General features: G+C 44.0%; 1 protein-coding gene across 1 annotated transcript in view; it reads right to left on the bottom strand.

The window, feature by feature from the left end:
- Positions 1–24,771, bottom strand: part of syne2a (spectrin repeat containing, nuclear envelope 2a) — a 242,120-nt gene that overhangs the window by 99,404 nt on the left and 117,945 nt on the right. The window contains exons 58-75 of the mRNA XM_084151514.1: positions 24,329–24,475; positions 23,780–23,920; positions 23,333–23,515; positions 20,925–21,062; positions 20,050–20,235; positions 18,260–18,382; positions 17,884–18,066; positions 9,521–9,655; positions 9,062–9,163; positions 8,191–8,304; positions 3,353–3,841; positions 3,164–3,247; positions 2,754–3,023; positions 2,026–2,220; positions 1,238–1,339; positions 916–1,086; positions 445–618; positions 122–268 (exon numbers count right to left, since the gene is read on the bottom strand). Coding sequence (XP_084007640.1) covers positions 122–268; positions 445–618; positions 916–1,086; positions 1,238–1,339; positions 2,026–2,220; positions 2,754–3,023; positions 3,164–3,247; positions 3,353–3,841; positions 8,191–8,304; positions 9,062–9,163; positions 9,521–9,655; positions 17,884–18,066; positions 18,260–18,382; positions 20,050–20,235; positions 20,925–21,062; positions 23,333–23,515; positions 23,780–23,920; positions 24,329–24,475 — 3,084 coding nt within the window. The remainder of the gene's footprint in view (positions 1–121; positions 269–444; positions 619–915; positions 1,087–1,237; positions 1,340–2,025; positions 2,221–2,753; positions 3,024–3,163; positions 3,248–3,352; positions 3,842–8,190; positions 8,305–9,061; positions 9,164–9,520; positions 9,656–17,883; positions 18,067–18,259; positions 18,383–20,049; positions 20,236–20,924; positions 21,063–23,332; positions 23,516–23,779; positions 23,921–24,328; positions 24,476–24,771) is intronic.

Here is a 24,771-nt window from a genome sequence, read left to right as displayed (position 1 = left end):
AAGAGAGAAAAGAGCATGTAGAGAGAGAGCGACACAAAGGAGCAGCGAGACAAAGAGAGAGCAAAATGGGGAAAGAAGGAAGAGTAGTAGAGAAAAGAGAAGGAGAGGGAGGTTTGGATACCTGACAGGTGTCCAGTCTTTCCTGTAGCAGCCCCTCTTCTTCCTCCTCCTCCTCTTCCTCCATGGGACCCTCGCAGGGGATAAGGGCTTCCAGCTCCTCCAGCAGCCGGCCCAGCCGAACACAGCCCTCCTCCCACTGTGTCCAGTCCTACGCACAAACACGCATACACACACAAGGGTGTAAACATACATGCACGTGTGCAAACACACAAAGACACAGTGTGTATGTGTGTGTGTATGTATATATGTGTGTATGTGTGTGTGTCTGTTTAAAAGAGAGTGTGTGTGTTTACTTATGTGTGTCTTTCATGTGCGTGCGTGTACCTGCAGTCTTCTGTGCATAGTGGCTCCCTGCTCCAGAGCCTGTTGCTGCAGAGTGGTGACCTGTTTCTCCAGCCGGACCTGTTCCTCCTCCTGACCGACCAGCCCCCCCTGTGGCCCACACTGGAACAGCCGCTGCACCAACGCCAGCTGGGACCCCATAACCTGGTACAACTTCTGTTCAGCCATCGCCAAACACAGACAGACATAGAAAAAGACACAGACACACAAAATAATCAATTGAAACCCAGTTTCTAAATTGACAAAATCACATGACAATTGGTCAGTGGTTTACATGGAGATGATCCCAAACTTTTATTTAAACTTGGATTCAACTGCTTTCCGAGTGGGCAAGACATTTTCCTCTACAGTTGTTCTTCCTTTCCATTCAGCTCCCATGCCTAGTCGAATGTGCATAAAATGACTTGACATGACATAACACTCTCTTTTCCTCCAAGACCAGCATACGCTTACCTTGTGCCTGCTGAGCAGAGTCTGCAGCTGGGTGCGGCTGTGCGGAGGGCGGTCCTGACAGTCTGCCAGACGCTCTCGGCCTAGCGCCACCAGACTGGCCACACCCTGCAGCAGGGCCTGGGACACCCGCTGCAGCTCCACTGCATCCTCGGGACACCGGCCGACGATATACTGCAGAGACACACCATCATTACTGACCTACAGTAGACATTTAGAGTAAAAGGCGTGATTATGTGGGAAGAAAATACTGACAAAGGGGCACACACACACACACACACACACACACACACTAGCCCTATAATTAACAAATTCAATGTGGTACCTCCAGCATGGGGACATCCTTGATGTGTGTGAATGGGTCACTCTGTCCACGTTCAATCTCATCATACACGCACACGTGGCTCTCCTGTTGCTCCATCCCTGCCTGCATGCAGCACACAGTGTGAAAAGAGACAGACATTGAAAAATCTTGGTTAAGCAGTTAGGCACGAGAGGCCGTTGCATATCGTAAATAACACAATGACATCTGTTCTAGGTATCTGAACATTCTGTAACGTTCTGATGGTTGTAAGGTGGTTCTGGGGTGGTTTGTGGGGTGATTGTGAAGTGCTGGGCGGCAAGTAAACTAGCGGTTAAGAGCGTTGGGCCAGTAACTGAAAGGTTGCTGGTTTGAATCCCTGAGCCGACTAGCTGAAAAATCTGTCAATGTGCCCTTGAGCAAAGCACTTAATATTAATTGCTCCTGTAAGTTGCTCTGGATATGAATGTGGTTGTAGGGCAGCCAGGTCACACCAGTTCCACTGCAGTATTAGACATTGGTCCAGGAAGTATGCATGCAATTTCAATACTGTCCACAAGGGGCAACACAAGTGCCTATTACTATCTAGTAGGCTCATGGCTTGCTAGGGTGTTGTGGGTGGGGATTGAAGAAGGGCTTAAACCATGAGCTGCGGCTCTGAGGATTACAGATTCAATTCCAGTGCTAGGCACTCATTTTAAATTGTTATGTTTTAACCCTATCCCAAACCTTAAGTGGTTGTAGGTTGGTTGTGATGTTATTGTGAAGTTGTTGTAGAGTGGTTGTGAGGTGGCTTGTGTGGAGCCACTGACCTGATTGTGGCCCAGTTGTGTGTGTAGCCGGCTCAGTGAGGAGGTGAGGGCTGACTGGGCTGTTTGGAGACAACCATGAAGACAGGTCACACACTGGGCTATGGTCTCTGGTGCTTCAGACAACTGATCTGGGTTGATGCCTGACCTTACATGGTCCAGCTCCTCACCCAAGGCCGGCAGCTCCGAGGAGAGGCACTGTGAGGCACATACACACATAGACACACATGAGCACACACAAACACAGACACACACACAGGTGCGCAAACACACGCACAGTTAACTTGCACAGTTTCAGAGATTTTGTCACCGGAAAATAACCAAAGGAGGTATGTGTTGTGTGAATGAAATTATGCAATTAAAGCTCATTATAGATATTGTTATTGCAGTTTAGCTAATTTGATAGGGAGTGATTAAACAACCCCAGGGTGACACTTCCATGGTGCAAAAGAGCACAGATCTGTGCAAAAAATACTAAACCTGGCACAATTTGTTATTTTTAATCTGGCAAAGTTTACTTGTTCAACAATGCGTGTTATGAGGCGGCAACTATTTATACATAAACTTAATAATATGAATAATCAACTCCTTATTTATCACATTGTTGAAGAAAAGTTAAATCCCAGATCTGTGCTCTTTTGCACGACATAAATGTCACCGCCAGAGCGCAATATAGGCTACCTATTTCCAGAGATCTGTAAATGTAAATCAGCAGTTTGTATGTACTGTACCTCAATCTGTAGCAGTCTTAGTTGGCTATCCTCCATGGTGGTCATAGAGGGACTGAGCAACAGGCCAGTGAGTGTTTCCAGAGAATGCTCCACTGCACATAGAGCTGTGTAGAGCTCTCTATCCAACATGGGATAGCCACCTTCCTTTGAATTGGTAGAGGAAAGGCCACTTGCTCTGTGTCTGAGTCGCCTAAGGCTTGCAGTACACACCTCTATCTCCCTCAGACCATCAAAGCCACCGCCGGTCCCCTCTGCCCTTGACCCTGTAGCCTACACAACAAAATGGAGAGCACTGTCAACACACTATAATGGCTTGAAGACAGTTGCCATTAAAATCCTGTACCTCTGCTAAATTGTGACCCAGGTCTGATGGGTACTTGAATCAGGGAGGTGTAACAGTGTGAACTGACCGCATGTAGATCCTCTTCCTGAATCTTCCTCAAGGTGTTAAGTTTCTCAGACAGCCGAGTGTGAAGGAGGTCCCATCTCCCGTCCTATAAAAAAATAAATGTAAAACGTGCGTGCTGGTAATTGTGTGTGTATGCGTGTACATGTGTGTACATGTGTACATATGTGGTGCACAGGTGTGGTACTCTTACCAGGTCTTCAAGGGGGTCGCTGGGTGTATCTGGCAACTGACCATTGGCAACTGACTCAATTTCCTTGGTTACTGACCCAGTCATCTTGGTTACAGAAGTAGTCTCAGGTACTGATTGTATCTCTTTGGTTACTGATCCAATGTTTACAGGTACTTCTCCGGTTTCTTTAGTTGCCAAGCTACTTTTTACAGATGCTGGTCCAGTCTCCATGGTCACTGAACTAGTTTCAGGTAATGAGACAGTTGCCTTGGTTATTAATTCAGACTTCTCGGTTACTGACACAGTCTCCTTGGTAATGTCCTTACTGACTGATTCTGTCGGCTTGTTTTCTGGTCCAGTGGTCTTGGAGATGGGTCTCCACTGAGCCGGTAATGAAAGGGTGTCTCCAGGTGCTCTGTCAGTTTTTTCAGGTGTTGGTTGTATCTTCTCAGATATTAAACCAGAATTAGTGTCTTCTGGGTCTACACAAGACTCTGGGATGTCCAACTCCTGAACGAAGATGATTGGAATGAATCAAACCCAACCCCAATAGACTGGTATGGAATCTGATATACAATTACTTGCACTTCTTTACTCAATGATCTGGTAACACTTTATATTTATAATCCATTAATAGATCATTTATAAGGCATGTATTAATGATTTACTGAGCACTTGTAAATCATTATTACGACTTTATTTACCACTAGTAATTAAGGTATTTGAAAACGGTTAACACTATTTAACAATGCTCATTAATAAATCATGTATAATGAATTTGTTAATGATCTGTAAATGATTTATAAACTATAATTTTTTAGAAAAATGAAAAACTACATTATGTTTATGTTAGTGAGCTATTTACATACTATGAAGTTGTAAACTATTACTTATTACTTCTGCCTTTATTCATTATCAATATGTTAATGTCTTAAGAACCACATCAAGTACAAATTATTAGTAAACTTTTTTAAAAGTTGCAGCCATTCATACAAAATTATTTATAAAGTTTGAAATTATTATAAATCTTTTCACCAATTTCCCCTTCATAATATCAGTCTGGCCATCCCATCATTAAAAACTATTTGAGACAAAGTCATAAGGGGCATTATTAAAACAAATTTGTCAGCGATTAGATCACCTTCAACCAGTCAGAAGATGACCTAATCCAAAGTGCAGCGTTTGGCTCTGTGGGTTTTTACCCACCCATCATTTTTAAGAGGATGCTGATTGGACAGTAACGGGGCATATTAGTTTGGATTCCAGGGTATGGCTCAGATCAATTAAAAAAACATAAATAAGTACACAGCAGTCAGGAGGTTGAAGAAAAGTTGAACATTTTATTGACTTACCGTGAGAATGTCCAATAGATCACAGCTGTACAAAGTTTGCATATGTTGGAGGAAAACTTGTTGGCTAGCTAGCTAGTAGTGAAGCTAGCTACGTAGCTGCGGGCTAGCTAGCTGTCTTTAGCTGATCCACGTCCGCATCTGATCGATATGCTCGGATGAAAGCAGACATCCGCATGATGTTTTCTATTTTAATACCTTTTTTTCTCCGATATGCACCCGTGCATTGTAGCATAGCAAAAACATAGGTGTAACGATGTGAAGCCTGCCACTCAACCTGAACATAATAACCATAGCAATCATGACAGCACTCTCGCATCAATAACAATGGCACTCTCTGATTGGCTAAGAAAATCTCCTTTCCTGAGGATGGCTCACCCCTCACAGTTCTGGGTGACTTTAACCTCCCTACGTCTGCCTTTGACTCATTTCTCTCTGCCTCCTTCTTTCCACTCCTTTCCTCTTTTGACCTCACCCTCTCACCGTCCCCCCCTACTCACAAGGCAGGCAATACGCTTGACCTCATCTTTACTAGATGCTGTTCTTCTACTAATCTCACTGCAACTCCTCTCCAAGTCTCCGACCACTACTTTGTATCCTTTTCTCTCTCGCTCTCCTCCAACACTACTCACTCTGACCCTACTCAGATGGTAATGTGCCGTCGCAACCTTCGCTCTCTCTCTCCCGCTACTCTCTCCTCTTCCATCCTATCATCTCTTCCCTCTGCTAAATCCTTCTCCCTCCGATCTCCTGATTCTGCCTCCTCAACCCTCCTCTCCTCGATGCATCTTTTGACTCTCTATGTCCCCTATCCTCCCGGCCGGCTCGGTCCCCCCCCTCCTGCTCCGTGGCTTGACGACTCATTGCGAGCTCACAGAAGAGGGCTCTGGGCAGCTGGAAATGGAGGAAAACTAGACTCCCTGCAGACCTGTCATCTTTTCACTCCATCCTCTCTACATTCTCTTCCTCTGTTTCCGCTGCTAAAGCCACTTTCTACCACTCTAAATGTCAAGCCTCTGCCTCTAACCCTAGGAAGCTCTTTGCCACCTTCTCCTCCCTGCTGAATCCTCCTCCCCCTCCCTCCTCCCTCTCTGTAGATGACTTCGTCAACCATTTTGAAAAGAAGGTTGACGACATCCGATCCTCATTTATTAAGTCAAATGACACCGCTGGTCCTGCTCACACTGCCCTACCCTATGCTTTGACTTCTTTCTCCCCTCTCTCTCCAGATGAAATCTTGCGACTTGTGACGGCCGGCCACCCAACAACCTGCCCGCTTGATCCTATCCCCTCCTCTCTTCTCCAGACCATTTCCGGAGACCTTCTCCCTTACCTCACCTCGCTCATCAACTCATCCTTGATGGCCATGTCCCTTCCGTCTTCAAGAGAGCGAGAGTTGCACCCCTCCTCAAAAAACCTACACTCGATCCCTCCGATGTCAACAACTACAGACCAGTATCCCTTCTTTCTTTTCTCTCCAAAACTCTTGAGCATGCCATCTCTAGCCAACTCTCCTGCTATCTCTCTCAGAATGACCTTCTTGATCCAAACCAGTCAGGTTTCAAGACTGGTCATTCAACTGAGACTGCTCTTGTCTGTGTCACGGAGGCTCTCCACACTGCTAAAGCTAACTCTCTCTCCTCTGCTCTTATCCTTCTAGACCTATCCGCTGCATTTGATACTGTGAACCATCAGATCCTCCTCCCCACCCTCTCCGAGTTGGGCATCTCCGGCGCTGCTCACTCTTGGATTGCGTCCTACCTGACAGGTCGCTCCTACCAGGTGGCGTGGCGAGAATCTGTTAAAATAACTTCTGATAACCAGGTGGCGAATCGCATCTCTGCATGTCTGGCAGACATATCAGTGTGGATGTCGGATCACCATCTCAAGCTGAACCTCGGCAAGACGGAGCTGCTCTTCCTCCCGGGGAAGGACTGCCCGCTCCATGATCTCGCCATCACGGTTGACAACTCCATTGTGTCCTCCTCCCAGAGTGCAAAGAACCTTGGCGTTAACCCAATAGAAAGATCGGGGAAAAGTCCTTGTCCAATAGAAAAAGTATCAACCCATAGCCCTGGCTTTATCTCTAATCAATCACCTCCCTCCGAACTTCCCTACAAACACCCCTGTCTTGTGTACCTCTGATTCAGAGCCACGTCTTGCAGCCATTTGATTTGCTAAGATCAAATCATTACAAATATTTATTTTAATTAGTTCACTCCCACATAGGCCAGATTTGAGTTGCTGTTATTCCAGGCTTATCTACGCTATGCGCAATTAGCCTGGAGACAAGGTTAAATAAAAGATCAACAAATTGTTTATAAAACTATAAATAATTTATATACCTATTATTAAGATATAGTGGCCACTTTAGATGATGTACTGCAAATTAGTTTACTAATAATTTATAAATGGGTTGTTAAAGGGACCTTGCACTTTCAAATCAAAGTTTGACAAACGTTTCCAGATTGTTATCTACACAACCAATGTCGTGGGACGTGGTTTCATCTTGACATCAGTAAAATTTTGAGATCTGAAAACATCTGACAAACGTTCATTTATGCGTGAAATGTCCCTTTACGAATAATATGAATAATGAACAAAGGTATTCAAGTCATTGGCAGATCATTTACTTGGCAGGAGAGCAGCCATGGGTGGGCCTGGGAGGGCATAGGCCCACCCAATGGGGAGCCAGGCCCAGCCAATAAGAATTAGTTTTCCCCCAAAAAGGGCTTTATTACAGACAAATACTCCTCAGTTTCCTCAGCTGTCCGGGTGGCTGGTCTCAGACGATCCAGCAGGTGAGGAAGCCGGATGTTGAGCTCCTGGGCTGGCGAGGTTACACGTGGTCTGCGGTTGTGAGGCCGGTTGAACGTACTGCCAAATTATCTAAACGACGTTGGAGGTGGCTTATGGTGGAGAAATTAACATTACATTCTCTGGCAACAGCTCTGGTGGACATTCCTTCAGTCAGCATGCCAATTGCACGTCAGCACGCCTCAAAACTTGAGACATCTGGGGTATTGTGTTGTGTGACAAAACTGCACATTTTAGAGTGTCCTTTTATTGTCCCCAGTACAAGGTGCACCTGTGTAATGATCATGCTGTTTAATCAGCTTCTTGATATGGTACACCTGTCAGGTGGATGGATTATCTTGGCAAAGGAGAAATGCTCATTAACAGGGATGTAAACAAATGGGTGCACAAAATTTGAGAGAAATACTTTTTGTGCGTATGGAACATTTCTAGGATATTATATTTCAGCTCATGAAACATGGGACCAACACTTTACATGTTGGGTTTATATTTTTGTTCCGTATAATTATAATGATTTACATTAATGTGCAGTAAATCATTAATACATGCCTTAGAAATGATATATGAATGGCTTTCAAATGAAAGTTATTATAAAGTGTTACCCTCTGAACTCCACAGAGACCTTTAGTGACTGTTGAGAGAAATAAGGAAAAACGACCACGTATAGAGGACTTACTATAAACGTCTGCTTACCTTAGTGACAGCGGCGGTGTGCGCTTCAGACATAGCGTCACTATCCTGGAGCCACTGGGTGGTTGTAGCCACTGATTCTGCCAGCTCCTGGTGGCTAAGAGTCTCGTCTGGGTCCTAACACACACAGTACATGTACACACACACACACGCAGCACACAGGTGTATTATGGGTGTGTGTGGCAGACAGGGCTCTTGAAAGACAGCTGCCTCTGACAGTGTCCAAGGGATTTCTAGGTAGGTTACGACAGTAGAGACTATAATCAGTAAAAGTATAACATGTCAAACTTAAACCCTGTTATAAGGCCCACATAAACTATCATGACAATGACATAAGAGGAAAAACATTCCATACCTTCAAAAAACGTTCAATACTGCAAAGTAAGACGATTATGAAACAAAACTATCACACAGCTAAAGAGGAAAGAGAAAGGGAAAATGCAGTTGCATGCCCACACGGAATAGCATTCAAAGAAAAGAGGGAACTGTAGGTGACCACTGTAGAAGACTCTTGACGCAACTTCCAAGGACGTGTGTTGCTATGAACACCGAACAATAGTGGCATGATAAAAGGAATAAGTCAGAAATTGTATGAAGTAGTGTATTACCTGTTTTCTGAAGGCATAGAACAATCCCACTCTATGTGCAACAACCACATTATGACCACTAACTTTAAATGTTAGCTCTTAGCCCTAACCCCACTCTTTATTGTAATATTTTGATCAAGTCCCAGAACGGACCTGGCAAATAAATGAGGAGTCAATTAAATTGGAGCAGAGGCAGGATTAAAATAATAATTTGTGGTTGTAGCCAACGAACTAGTGGGCCAATAATATATCTTGTGTTTTATTTTATTTTTATTTTTTATCTTTACCTCCGGAAAACTGCATGTGAGCGTGTCAGAGGATGATGAGTGATGATCTTCGTCCTCGTATTCCTCCTCTTCCTCAGAGAGGCATGCTTCTGAGGCATCCTCCTTCACAACAGGGTTAGGAAAGGGTTAACATTGGCTGTTAGTTAAATGTTAGAGCAGTGGTTGTCAACTCTGGTCCTTTGCGCCAGCTCAGCACTGAAACACCAAATTCTTCATAGTTAGTTGATTAGCTCATTTAGGTATGTTAAAATGCTGTACTGGATCAAAAGACTGCACACCCTGTAGCTCTCCAAGACTGTGAGAACCACTTTGTTAAGAGTGCCTGAAAATTGTTATTCAAACTCATGTTACTTCTAATGTTAGGGTGTGTCTGAAATGGCAAAATATTCCCTACATAGTGCACTAGGGTAACATTCTGTACGTAACATTAATCTTTTGGTTGACCATGCGAGTGTATACCTGATGGCCGGTGGTCCCCGGTGGACCCGTATCCCGTTGATGTGTGCTGAAGGTAAAGGCACTGGGTTCTGTTGTCACACACATATTGCCTGACGGGACGTCCCCCTCAGCCTCCCTTACTTCACACATCTTGCCCTGTGGATACAGAGGAGGAGACTAGAGAGATTAAAGGTCCTGAACAGTCGAAATCATGCTTTTCATCAAATAAGATGATATTTGGATGAAACTAAATCAAAGTAGGATGACCAAAGTATGAAAAATGACTGTTGCTGGTACATCGATATAGTTCGATCATAAAATAAAATCAAATTGTATTTGTCACATGCGCCAAATACAACAGATGTAGACTTTACTGTGAAATGCTTACTTACGAGCCCTTTCCCAACAATGCAGAGTTAAAAAGTAAGAAAATTAGCTAATAAAAATAGAAAACAGTAACACAATAAATAATATATATATACACAAGGAGTACCGGTACTGAGTCAATGTGCAGGGGTATGAGGTATTGAGGTAATATGTATATGTAGGTAGGGGTAAAAGTGACTAGGCAATCAGGATAGATAATAAACAGAATAGCAGCAGCGTTTGTGGACAGTGTGAAAGTGTGTGTATGTGTGTGGCGTCAATATGCATGTGTGTGTGTTTTGTGTGTGTGAGCGTATGTGGTGTGTGTGTGTGTGTGTATATGTGTGGGTTGGAGTGTCAGTGTAAGTAGTTGTGAGTGTGTGGGTATAGTCCAGTGAGTGTGCATAGAGTCGGTGTAAGAGAGTCAGTGCAAAAAAGGGTCAATGCAATATTCCGGGTAGTCATTTGATTAACTGTTCAGCAGTCCTATGGCTTGGGGGTAGAAGACTTAGCATTCCAGTAACGCTTGCCGTGCGATAGCAGGGTAAACAGTCTATGGTTTGGGTGGCTGGGGTCTTTCACAATTTTCCCAGCCTTCCTCTGACACTGCCTGATATAGAGGTCCTGGATGGCAGGGAGCTCGGCCCCAGTGATGTACCGCACCACCCTCTGTAGCGCCTTGCGATCGTAATGCAGCCAGCATGGCAGATGTGTTGTTACCTACCCTCACCAACTGGGGGCGGCCTGTCAGAAAGTCCATGATCCAGTTGCAGAGGGAAGTGTTCAGTCCCAGGGTCCCGAGCTTGGTGATGAGCTTGGAGGGGACTATGGTGTTGAGTATGAGAATTGGAGTGGGTCCAGTGTGTCTGGGATGATGGTGTTGATGTGTGCCATGACCAGCCTTTCAAAGCATTTCATGGTTACAGATGTGAGTGCTACAGGTTGATAGTCGTTTAGGCAGATTACCTTTGAGTTCTTAGGAACAAGGACAGTGGTGGTCTCCTTGAATCATGTTGGGATTATAGACTGGGACAGAGAGATGTTGAAAATATCTGTGAAGACACTTGCCAGCTGGTCTGCGCATGCTCTGAGAACGCGGCCTGGTATTCCATCTGGCCCAGCGGCCTTGCGAGTGTTACCCTATTGAAAAGTCTTACTCACATCGGCCGAGACAGCAGGGGCTTTCATACCTGGCTCAGTGTTGTTTGCCTCGAAGCGAGCATAGTCTGAGAGGTCGTCTGGGAGGTTTGCATCACTGGGCAACTCACAGCTGGGTTTCCCTTTGTAATCCGTAATGGTCTGCAAACCCTGCCACATCCGACGAGCGTTGGAGCGGGTGTAGTAGGATTCTATCTTAGTCCTATATCGACCTTTTCCATGTTTGATGGCTCGTCGGAGGTCGTAGCGGGCTTTCTTGTAAGCGTTCATGTCTGTGTCCCGTTCCTTGAAATTGGTAGCTCTAGCCTTTAGCCCGGCGCGAATACTGCCTGCAATCCATGGCTTTTTGTTAGGTTACGTATGTACGGTCACTGTGGGGACGAAGTCGCCGATGCACTTATTGATGAAGCCCGTGACTGATGTGGTAAACTCCTCAATGTTATCGGATGAATCCCTGAACATATTCCTGTCTGTGCTAGTGAAGCAGTCTTGTAGCTTAGCATCCGCTTCGTCAGACCACTTCGGTACTGAGCACATCAATGGTACTTCCTGTTTGAGTTTTTGCTTGTAAACAGGAAGCAGGAGGATGGAGTCATGGTCTGATTTGCCGAAGGGAGGGCGAAGGAGGGCCTTGTATGCGTTTTTGTGGATAGAGTAAAAGTGGTCCAGAGTGATAGTGCCTCTTGTTGGTAAAAGTGGGGTTAAAAGCATTTCAGGTTTCCCGCGTTAAAGTCTCCGCCCACTATAAACACTGCTTCTGGGTGTGCATTTTCTTGTTTGTTTATGGCCCTGTACAGCTCGTTGAGTGTCTGCTTAGTGCCATTCTCGTTTTGTGGTGGGATGTAGACAGCAGTGATGATTATAGATGAAAACTCTCTTGGTAGATAAAAAGGTCTGCAATGTACCATGAGGTATTCTAGTTCAGGTGAGCAAAAGCTTGAGACTTCCTTCACACTTGAAGCAGTGCACCAGTTGTTGTTTACAAAGAGGCATATCCCTCCATCTTTGGTTTTGCCCGGGTCCGCTGTCCGGTTGCAACGAAGCATGGAGAAACCTTAGAGTTTCATGTCCATATCGCCCGTCAGCAAGTTTCTGAAAAGCATAGAATATTACAGCTTTTCACGCCAAGTTGGTAGGAAACTGTCAAATGGAGCTCATCCATCTTGTTCTCCAGTGACTGGACATTTGCCAATAAAATGGAGTGCCGGACAATTTTCTACACCAAAAAGGCTTCTTCAGCTGTCCCCATAGGAGAACCCTTTGAAGAACCCTTTTGATTTCCATGTAGAACCTTTTACACAGAGGGTTCTACATGGAACCCAAAAGGGTTCTACCTGGAACCAAAAAGGGTTCTACCTGGAACCAAATAGGGTTCTCCTATGGGGACAGCCGAAGAACCCTTTTGGAAACCTTTTTTCTAAGAGTGTAACAAGGACTTCAGCCCTCCTCCCGCGACTTTGCTTGTGGCTGTTGGATAGCCCGAACAATGGAGTGGGGTCCGGTGTTAACAAGGGAACAGCTGAGTCGCAGTTGAAGTAGGAGCCGAAATCGAGGTCGAAGTCAAAGTTAGTAGCGGTCGATTCGTAGTTCAAAAGTACTTGGCGGTCACAGGTGATAATGGCGTGAGCTTTGTGACTGGCGTCTTCTGTGTCAAAAACATAAATTCAGAAAGCCAGATATTATTTCTTATTGGGGATCGATACAACATCACATTTAGCTCATTTTAATACATCAATTAGGATTGGGCAATGTCAACCTTTGTCCTATTGTGATTATGTAACCATAAAACATTGTGATATACGATGCTATCGCCCCCTATTGGCCAACCAAAATCATGACGAAAGATAATGTTGTTGAAAGCCTGGGCAGAGGCTAAGTGCCTGCAAATGTTTTCTAATATTCCTTTAGGGTGGAGGAGCTTCAGCATGGAGCACGTTTGTTTGTGTGTGTGTGTGTGTGTGTGTGTGTGTGTGGGTGTGTGTGCATGTGTGTGTGTGTGTGTGTGTGTGTGTGTGTGTGTGTGTGTGTGTGTGTGTGTGTGTGTGTGTGTGTGTCTGTCTGTATGGCGCGCTGTGATGGAGCAGTGACTGTCTGATGAGGAACGGGCTGTCTTACTGTAGTGATATCATGGGCTGGATAGAAGCAGTCTACCATCTTCAGAACTGGATAATAATTGCTTTAATTGCCTAAACCATCACGATGTTGTCACCATCGACGATGGCTGTGAATCATCATCGATAGACGATGCTATTGTAATACCACCCAACCCTAACACCAATGGTAATGTTTTATTATCTTACCTAATTTAAATAAGTACTTTACATAGCTAGTAATTTAAATACGTGTTTACATAGCTAGCTGGCTAGTCTACTGGTGCAAAGATTTGACTGCAGGGTGTTAACAAATATAATGATCGGTTTAACCTTTAATTTGTGTTGTTAGCGTATTACTGGCTAGCTAGGTCTTCAGCCAGCATGGAAAAAAGTGGGGGGAAATGTACATGACTCGTCATATCATTCTGTTCGGAATTCCGACTGCGTTGTCATGTCATCACATCGTCATTGCTGCTGCGAACCACAACAAAAGAGACATGTCAAATGGAAGATGTATACAAAATTGGCTAGTCATGGTTTCCTTTAGGATCTCTCGTAGTCGAGTATGATTTCCCTCCAGGTCTTGTCGCACTGGGGGCAGGGATGGTTCATCCTGTGGCCAGGGCTTGTTCTTACTGGCACAGGTGTCTGTGCTTTGCGGTGTGCTCTTTTCCCAGCTAGTAGTTCTCTCCTTTCGGCCTCAAAATGTTGAGTTCGGTTGATGATTTTGGACCTCCATGATGATCTGTCAAGGGCATGGATTTCCCAGTTATTTGGAGTCATATAGCGTTTCTTGAGGTGTTTTTTGAGGTTGTCACATAAATGCTTTTTCTGACCTCCAGGGGCATGGGATCCATCCCTGTGCTGGGAGTAGAAGATCTGTTTAAGAAGTGTTGAGTCGCTTATCCTCACGAGGTGACCTGCCCATCGGAGTTGATGTCCCATTACGATGGCTTCTATGCTGGAGGAGTTGGTTCGCTCCAGGATACTGATGTTGGTTTGTCTGTCTTCCCAGGTGATTTTGGTGGAATCTTTCAAGGGGGTTGATATGTTTTCATTATGCGGTCCAAGTTTCTGCACTGAATAGCAAGGTAGGGATAATCACGGCATTGTACAAGCCCATTTTGGTCCTGGTGGTAATGTTGTGATCCTCGAAGACCCTGTTTTTGTGTTGGCCAAAGGCAGCACTAGCTCAAGCAATCCAATGTTGGATTTGTGGAATTTATTTCCTTCTTAATGTGTTTGAGCCAATAAGTTGTGTTGTGACAAGGTAGGGGTGGTATACAGAAGATGGTATTTTACCAAATAGGGCTAAGTACATATTATGGCAAGAATAGCTCAAATAAGCAAAGAGAAACGACAGTCCATCATTACTTTAAGACATGAAGGTCAGTCAATGTGGAAAACGTCAAGAATTTTGAGTTTCTTCAAGTGCAGTCGCAAAAACCATCAAGCATTATGATGAAACTGGCTCTCATGAGGACCGCCACAGGAAAGGAAGACCCAGAGTTACCTCTGCTGCAGAGGATAAGTTCATTAGAGTTACCAGCCTCAGAAATTGCAGCCCAAATAAATGCTTCACAGAGTTCAAGTAACAGACACATCTTAACATCAACTGTTCAGAGGAGACTGCATGAATCAGGCCTTCATGGTCGAATTGCTGCAAAGAAACCACTACTAAAGGAGACCAACAATAAGAAGAGACTTGCTTGGGCCAAGAAACACGAACAATGGACATTAGACCAGTGGAAATCTGTCCTTTGGTCTGATAAGTCCAAATTGGAGATTTTTGGTTCCAACCGCCGTGTCTTTGTGAGACGCAGAGTAGGTGAACAGATGATCTCTGCATGTGTGGTTCCCACCAAGAAGCATGGAGGAGGAGGTGTGATGGTGTAGGGGTGCTTTGCTGGTGACACTGTCAGTGATTTATTTAGAATTCAAGGCACACTTAACCAGCATGGCTACCACAGTTTTCTGCAGCGATACGCCATCCCATCTGGTTTGCGCTTAATGGGACTATCATTTGTTTTTCAACAGTACAATGACCCAACACACCTCCAGGCTGTGTTAGGGCTATTTTACCAAGAAGGAGAGTGATGGATTGCTGCATTAGATGACCTGGCCTCCATAATTACCCGACCTCAACCCAATTGAGATGGTTTGGGGTGAGTTGGACCGCAGAGTGAAGGAAAAGCAGCCAACAAGTGCTCAGCATATGTGAGAACTCCTTCAAGACTGTCGGAAAAGCATTCCAAGTGAAGCTGGTTGAGAGAATGCCAAGAGTGTGCAAAGCTGTCATTAAGGCAAAGGGTGGCTACTTTGAAGAATCTCAAATATAAAATATATTTTGATATGTTTAACACTTTTTTGGTTACTACATGATTCAAGATGTGTTATTTCATAGTTTTGATGTCTTCACTATTATTCTACAATGTAGAAAATAAAGAAAAACCCTAGAATGAGTAGGTGTGTCCAAGCTCTTGACTGGTACTGTATATCAGCAGGATTCTCCACAGGAACTCAAAGTTAACAGAGTCAAAGGCCTTATCAGATCAAAGAAGGCCATATAGTCTCTGCCCCTGGCACTTTTCTTGGAGTTAAAGGTTTGAGAAAATCATGTCTGAAGTTCCTCTGCCGGCTCGTAAGCCACTCTGGGATTCAGGGAGGAGTTTTTCAGCAATGGGTGAGAGTCTGTTTAGAAGGATTCTTGCAAGTATTTTGCCTGGAATGGAGAGAGATTCCCCTGTAGTTGCCACAGTCCGACTTGTCCCCTTTCTTGAAGATGGTGACAATGATGGCATCTTTCAGTTCATTGGGAAGGTCTTTATCATTCAAAATCCTGACCATAATTGAGTGCAGGTGTTCTACTAGACATTCTCCTTCGTGTTTGTAGATCTCAGCAGGTTTCTGGTCCGCTGGCTTTGTTCTCTTTTATCTGCTTGACAGCTTTGGCCACTTCAAGCACATTGACTATACATGGTCTGACAGTCAATAAGTGTAACTTATGAAGTGAACCCAGACCTCTTCCTGTCCAGTTTCAACTGAAATTGTCCAACGTGAACTGAGCTCTTGATAAAACAGTGCTGGCAATTTTATTTTGGCTAGCTCAATTGTAAAGCCAGCATTTTGTCTATATCGATGATATTACAATAACCAAATGGTTGGATAAACAAATAATGTGTGAAACCATGACGTATGACAGAATTGGATGTTCCACGCAATTTCAATCTGAATTGCTTCATATATCAGAGCATTTGCTTGAGATGATTTCATTGAAACATTCCGTCCAAGTTGCTTGACATAGGCATTTCAAAGAACTCTCAGTCAAGGTGAGCTTCCCGACCACTCAGCCTGGTCCTTCAGCCATACTGGACATTTATCATTTAGCTACCAAGAACCATTTAGCTATTTGATTTGGAATTTTACAACCCCTTGAAGTATTTAAATGTTTTGCCTTACTGCTATTAGCCCAAACAAACACATTGAATAACATATTCACTACATGGAACAGCAGATAGTCCCCCCCAAAAAATCTAAAGGAAGTTTGTTCTGAAGTGTCTGTTCTATATCTGAGAGGTATAAGAAAGATCATGAAACATTTTTTTGTTTATGTACATGTATTTAACTGCTTATTTTTGGCACTAAACAGTCTCCATAGATACTTCCATTCCGTTTTTCAATTGGTACCGGAGGACCTTCATACGAGTCTTGAGCAAAACAACCAACATGTTAATGTTCGTGAGAGTCATATTAGTGTGTAGCCCAAACTGTTCGGACGTTACAGACAGAATTTGGCTGATTGTTTGTACCGACTTCAGACAAGTCCCAAGACGCTTGTGGGGGTCGTATAGCAAAATGAAGAAAACCATCGTGTTCGTGAGAGTCTCATCTTTCCATAGAGGGGTATAATAGTTTGTAGGCCAAACCGTTCGGACACTACAGACGATTTTGTGAGAAGACCAATGTTCTGGATTTCTCATGGTCTGACAAACAACGCTCTAGATCTGTCAACTTTCACCGCAGATGTGGACGTGCGACATCGGCGGATGTGGTGGATTGAGACGATGCAAAAAAACAGATATCTCTAGCTTAAACTGACTAATATTGGGGGGATTTTTTATTATACTAATTTGTTTCCACGGGGGCACGGACATCAACTCTAATTAAAATATCATTTTGCCCAAATTATAAATTCACTATAAATGCCCAAGTGCACAACTCACACCCTCCCCCAGTGGGCAACATTTGGTATGTTCAATTTGTTGTAAACTGTTGTTTCTGGTTGAGAATATTACCATATAACCAGATCATAACTAACTAGTCTCTGTTTCAACAAGGTAGTGACTTCCTTTTTATGATGACATCAAGACGTCATGAGAAATACGTCATATTTCCGTTTTTATCTGGTCAGATAAAGAAGTATTTTTGGTTGTTAAAATGACATTTACAAAATGTCATAATGACGTCACTGAAACCAGTTTTGCCCATTGGGTCAGTTACGCAGTCCTACTTTTTTTTGTTTCCCCCTCGCACTTAATTGATCCAAAATGAATGTAACCCAGTTTCTATTTTTATCACTGAACTTTACTGAACCCTTCTTGAATGAAGAGGGGCCTGGCTTTGGGGACAATATTGGCAACATTGGGGGCACATTACAGTTACATTGCCACAAAATTATTGTAACGTTGTGTGGACATTGGAGACACGGTCTGGTAACGTTGTTGAAACGTGGGGATATTGTGGGGACGTTATGGGAACGTTTCCTACCTCCAGCGCTCTACTCTGCTCCTGTGTCAGCTGTTCCAGCTCTTGGAGGGGCCGTAGGAGCTGCATGGCTCTGGGGAAGGCACTCAGGGTCTCTTCTGCCCCCTGAGGTAGTCCCAGTTCAGCCTTACAGCCCTCGATCTCCCCCACTGTCCTCCGCATAGACTGGATGTTGGCCAGGATTACCTAGACAGAACAGGAAGGGGGAGGTACATACAGTAAGCACATACACACGTTTTTAAATGCAAGTGTGTGCACGTGTGAATGAAATACATTTCTAAATCATATAATGACAAACATACATGCATGGATATGTACACATCCTCTTATACACACTTAACACACACTTATCACACACACACACACACTCTTGTCCCACCTGCCAGTTGTGGAGGTGTTCTTCAAGCGAGATGTCCAATGTATCAGCGGAGGATAAAATAGCTCTGATCTTGGTCACGTTTTTCTCCATCGTCTTCACCTCTGCTTCAATGGCATCCACTTCCTGAAAATGCCAACAATGCTGTGAATGTTCCAGAGAAAAGCAAAAGCTCGAAAGCAAAAACCAAACTCAAACATGAAAAGCACCACAAGTCAGTTTCATAAATGGAATAGAAAAGATAGAATAGAATACTGCTTTATGGTCCATTGTCTTTTGCTGTCTTATGTTATTCCAAACCTCCTGACACCACACATACCAGTCTGAAAGCTTCTGGTAATAACGTAGGATCACTATGTGATGATACTAAGACATTATAAGGGTACTGTATTTTGGGTTAAAAAACAACTCCAGGCCACTGATGGACGGCTAAAATTAGATAGAAAGTATGTAGAAATTATAATGGACCAATACCTTTTGAAATAGCTGCCCTTTTTTCAGGACCTGCAAATTGCTTTTGACTAACTAATCAGTCAGAAAAAAAATCTGTGCGGTCCTCTGGTGAATTTTGATATCCCGATGTGGCCCTTGAGCCGTACCATACCCATACCATAATGTCTGATACCTGTTTTCACTTTACGTAGTAACTTCTATTCTAGGGATAGAACAGCACAGGGGTTTTCAACCTTTTTGGCTACTGTATCCCCAATCACTTTGCTCTGCTCAAAGTTCCCCCTCGTGCAACCAACCATAGGTCTATGTTCTTATACATTTTCCCAAAGCATTTGTATACGGTACCATATTGAATTTAATGGCATTTAATTTACTTTTAAAGTGTTAGTTCACCCTAATTTCCTCCTTTAAAATATTTTTCTTACCATGGAAGTATTCTATAGGCCAGGAGTGACTGCAAATTACACTCAGTACATTTCAGTAACTCCTGGCCTAAACTACTTCTAAGGTAAGAAGAGGATTAAAAAAGTATGAAATTAGGGTGAACTGTTGCTTTAAAACAAAAAGAAGACAAAAGATAAAGGGGATGAAAAAAGGTATAAATTAAAATCCTAAATTATTCAAGACAAACCAAAGGAAAATACATGCCGTGAAGAGAGGTGGGCCAATGTTTTTTTCTTCTTTACTTTTCTCAATATTTTCTATACTATTTATTCATTTCTTTTGGCTTTTTATCAATAAAAATGCATTTATTAGCATCAAAGGTTTGTGTGTGAGTTGTTTTTCTGGGTCAGACCAAGACCAAATGTGTTCGATCAAATATAAGCCTAGACACGCAGTGAAGTGTTCCATTGAAACTCACTAGCATTAGCCACAGCTGTTATTATTTAAATGTCATACTGGGAGGAGACACAATGCATTCTGAGAGAGGGCAAAACTCCTCTATTGAGGCTGTTGATTGACAACCTTAGTCTCTTTCCACAAACACTCTAGCTTTAAGCACCATGCTCATGGTCACACTCCGCTCTCTCCCGCTTTACACAACCAAATGCCTTAAAACCCACGCACACACACATTCACACTTATACATGGCTGGCTTGCACTTTGCACTTGTGACCTCCTGTGGATAGGGCAAGTACCCCCAGGGGGACTGGTACTGGTGTAGGTTGAATTTGCCCCAAAGACAGTGATCTTGTCTACGTTTTTTTGCATTTCTCCCGCTAATGGTTAAGGTTAGGACTGGGGCAGGGGAGGCTGATCCTAGATCTGTACCTAGAGGAAACTTGACCCCGGAGCTAGTAGTACACCCTATTGAGAACCACTGCAATAGAGGGTCTTACCGGAGTGATGTGCAGCAGCTGGTCCAATGGCCCCATGATGTTTTGCTGCATGGCGGTGACTTGGCATTCGGTCTGGACCAGCCTATCCTCCATAGCAGTGGTGTGACACACAACAGAGATCTCCCCCAACACCGTCCTGAAGCCCACCAGAGTGGCAAGGATACGCTCCGAGTCATCCAGCACCATCTATGGTATGGGGTTACAGAACATGGACACATGAGAGCACACCCGCATGCACACACACACACACATACACACACACACACACACACACACACACACACACACACACACACACACACACACACACACACACACACACACACACACACACACACACACACACACACACCACACCCACACACACACACACACACACACACACACACACACACACACACACACACACACACATTTATGCTACACACACATCCCAACTGCTGCTAAAAGACTCTTATTATGATTGCTAAATACTGCACAATTTAAACACTTGCCCCCCAATCACCCCTTCCCCAAAACACGTGTAAATATTGTACTATAAATTGTGCCTTCCTGTATAATACTTATGCTAAAAAATGTATTCTATTCTACTGAGCCATTTACTTTATGTTCGTATTCTTATCTTTTATTATTTCTTATCGTTGTTGCATTGTCGAGAAGGAACCTGCAAGTAAGCATTTAGTTGGACGGTGTATACCATCTCGTACATATAACTAATAAAACTTGTTACTTGGAACACACACTCGCACACGCACAGCTCTAGTATATATACATTCTGAACTACCAACACCGTTAGCAGTGTTCTACAATCCAGGGGATTGCGCCTATGTACATGTGAGGGTGTGTCTGTTTGTGTGTGCGTGCAGTGGACTGGCCTGCAGTGTGTTGGCCTGGCTCTGGAGGCTCCGGGCTGTGGTGTAGGTGCCAGGAGCGTCTAGCCAGGACTGGGATTCGTCTAGCCAGCAGCCAGCACTATGGATTATATCTTCATACTCCTGGAGGCAGGCAGGGATCTAACAGAGGGGGACAGTGAATATAGGACATAGAGCATAGGATAGGGTTCCTCTATTGGGCCCCCCAAGATATTGAAAAACGAAACAAATAACATATATATACAGTGCATTCGGAAAGTATTCAGACCCCTTCCCTTTCTTCACATTTTGTTAAGTTACAGCCTTATTCTAAAATGGATTAAATGAATTTTATCCCTCATCAATCTGCACACAATACCCCATAATGACAAAGCGAAAACAGGTTTGTAGAAATGTTCGCAAATGAATAAAAAATACAAAACAGAAATACCTTTTTTACATAAGTATTCAGACCCTTTGCTATGAGACTCGAAATTGAGCTCAGGTGCATCCTGTTTCCACTGATCATCCTTGAGATGTTTCTATAACTTGATTGGAGTCCACCTGTGGTAAATTCAAATGATTGGACATGATTTGGAAAGTCACACACCTGTCTATGTAAGGTCCCACAGTTGACAGTGCATGTCCGAATAAAAACCAAGCCATGAGGTCGAAGGAATTGTCCGTAGAGCTAAGAGACTGGATTGTGTTGAGGCACAGATCTGGGGAAGGGTACCAAAACATTTCTGCAGCATTGAAGGTCCCCAAGAACACAGTGGCCTCCATCATTTTTAAATGGAAGAGATTTGGAACCACCAAGACTCTTCCTAGAGCTGGCCGCCCGGCCAAACTGAACAATCGTGGAAGAAGGGCCTTGGTCACGGAGTTGCCCAGGAATCCAATTGTCACTCTGACAAAGCTCCAGAGTTCCTCTGTGGAGATGGGAGAACCTTCCAGAAGGACAACCATCTCTGCAGCACTCCACCAATCAGGCCTTTATGGTAGAGCGGCCAGAAGCCACTCCTCAGTAAAAGGCACATGACAGCCCGCTTGGAGTTTGCCAAAAGGCACCTAAAGGACTCAGACCATGAGAAACAAGATTCTCTGTTCTGATGAAACAAAGATTGAACTCTTTGGCCTGAATGCCAAGCGTCACGTCTGGAGGAAATCTGGCACCATCCCTACGGTGAAACATGGTGGTGGCAGCATCATCCTGTGGGGATGTTTTTCAGCGGCAGGAACTGGGAGACTAGTCAGGTTTGAGGGAAAGATGAACGGAGCAAAGTACAGAGATATCTTTGATGAAAACCTGCTCCAGAGCGCTTAGGACCTCAGACTGGGGTGACGGTTCAACTTCCAACAGGACGACGACCATAAGCCACAGCCAAGACAACGCAGGAGTGGCTTCGTGACAAGTCTCTGAATGTCCTTGAGTGGCTCAGCCAGAGCCCAGACTTGAACCCGATTTAACATCTCTGGAGTGACCTGAATATAGCTGTGCAGCGATGCTCCCCATCCAACCTGACAGAGCTTGAGAGGATCTGCAGAGAAGAATGGGAGAAACTCCCCAAATACAGGTGTGCAAGAAGAATCAAGGCTGTAATCGCTGCCAAAGGTGCTTCAACAAAGTACTGAGTAAAGGGTGTGAATACTTATGTAAATATAATATCAGTAGTTGTTTTTTTATACATTTGCAAAAATTTCAAAAAATCTGTTTTTGCTTTGTCATTATGAGGTATTGTGTGATGAAAAAAAAAAAATGTAATCCATTTTAGAATAAGGCTGTAATGTAACAAAATGTGGAAAAAGTCAAGGGATCTGAATACTTTTCGAATGCACTGTATATATATATATATATATATATATGTATATATATATATATATATATATATATATATATATATATATGTAATAGATTTTATATTTTATATATATATATTAATATTATTAATTTTAAAAAATTTATATAATGTTCATTCATGGACATAAAATACTGTAAAACCACTAGGAAATGAGCTCAGTGATTTTAATTTAGGAAATCTGTTCCCAAGTATTCCCACAAATGAAAAGAATGTAATCAAGGTTTGAAATGATCCTGTTTTTGTCAAATACTATTATCTGTTTGGGATTCTTGCGGTCAATTTGCAGTGTACAAATGATTTATAACTATGTTCCAGCCCCCGACCATCCGCTCAAGGAAAAATCGTCCCACGGCTGAATGTAATTGGGGACCCCTGGCATATGCCAAAGGAACTGAAATAAATGGAGGGAAAAAAACAGTCAACTGAAATTGTGCTGTTTTGGAAGAACCAGTTGAGGAATGTTGTAATTATAAGATACAACCACTTGGTGTACATGGTGAATATGGTGAAAAGCCAACCAAGCCAATCAGAGGGTAAGGTTGAGCTACTCCTGTATTATCTCTCACTCACCTTGCTGAGGAAGGCAGTGCGCTGCTCAGCCTGCTGGGCCGTGTCCTGGTAGAGCTGAAGCGGCTGGGTGATCTGGTCCATGAGGAGGTGGGCCTGCTCCGGCTCCTCCTCGGCCGCCTCTTGCACCTCGCCCTCCAGGAGGGCCAGCCGGCCGTGCCACTGGTCCAGCTGGTCCCATACGAACTAGACAAAAATATTATGTCGTCATGATATCAATCAATGAATCAATCAATCCCATGTACTTCTCAGGCCTTTTTTTTTTACATCAACAGTTGTCACAAAGTGCTTTTCAGTGACTCGGCCAAGAGCCAGGTTAGGAGCAATCTTGCACGATTGATTGGGGTCAGGGAAGGACACACATACATACACACTAGGTTGATTGTTTCAGGGGAAGAACAAACGCATGAATGCAAACATGGAGACACACACACATACACACACACACACCTTTAGCACATGTTCAGCTTCGGACACAGAGGGGCTCCTCTGCTGCAGTAATGTCTGGACCTCTTCTAGCCCGACACGGATCTCCCCCATTCTGCTACTCAGCCTATTGAGTGGGCTGCTCTTTTCCAGGGCTTGGCCAACCTGGTAAATACACACACGCACATGCATGCGCACACAAACACACACACACACACACAATGAAATAACACTTAAAGTCACAACTAGCCCGGTTTTTACTCAGAAACCAGTGTTGGGCTCAATCCCATTTCCATACAGCAAACTTATCGGATGAAACTTGTCCGATGTTTTCTATGTGGACTTTTCGATTAATTTGCTGAATTTCAATTCCCTTCCACAATTGACTGAATTTAGATGGAATTGACCCCAAAACTGCTCTACCAACCATCCCACCAAGGAGTAGGGTGAAGTTGCCCCTAGATGCTGATTTTATGTCAGTTTTGCATTTTCTCCACTAATGGTTAAGGTTAGGATTGGGGGAGGGGACGCTGATCCTAGATCTGTTCCTATCGGTAACTTTATCCCCGTTACCTTCTCCTCCATGTCCTGCAGAGAGCCGGTGACTTCTTGCAGCTGTCTCTCCACCTCCGGAGGTATAACAGCGGCATACTTTGTCCCGACACACTCCATGATGCACTGTAACCTGGCCCTCAGGGAACCCAACTCCACCCTGACCTCCTGCAGAGAGAGAGAGAGAAAGAGAAAGGGGAGGGAGATAGAGGAAGACAGAGAGAGAAAGGGGGAGTGGGGAGAGAGGGAGGGTGGAAGGGTGGAAGGAAAGCGGGATGGAGAACGAGGGAGAGGGGGGAGGGGGAGAAAGGGAGAGAGAGAGAGAGATGGAGACAGAGGCAGAGAGGGGAGAGAAAGGGAGAGAGAGAGCGAGAGACAGAGACAGAGAGGGGAGAGAAAGGGAGAGAGAGAGCGAGAGACAGAGAGAGAGGGGAGAGAAAGGGAGAGAGAGAGAACAAGGATAA

The sequence above is a fragment of the Coregonus lavaretus genome, assembly GCF_964263955.1.
Source record: "Coregonus lavaretus genome assembly, chromosome: 33".
NCBI classification, from domain to species: domain Eukaryota; kingdom Metazoa; phylum Chordata; class Actinopteri; order Salmoniformes; family Salmonidae; genus Coregonus; species Coregonus lavaretus.
The sequence above is the reverse complement of the archived record's forward strand: the minus strand, read 5'-3'. Positions and strand labels throughout refer to the sequence as shown.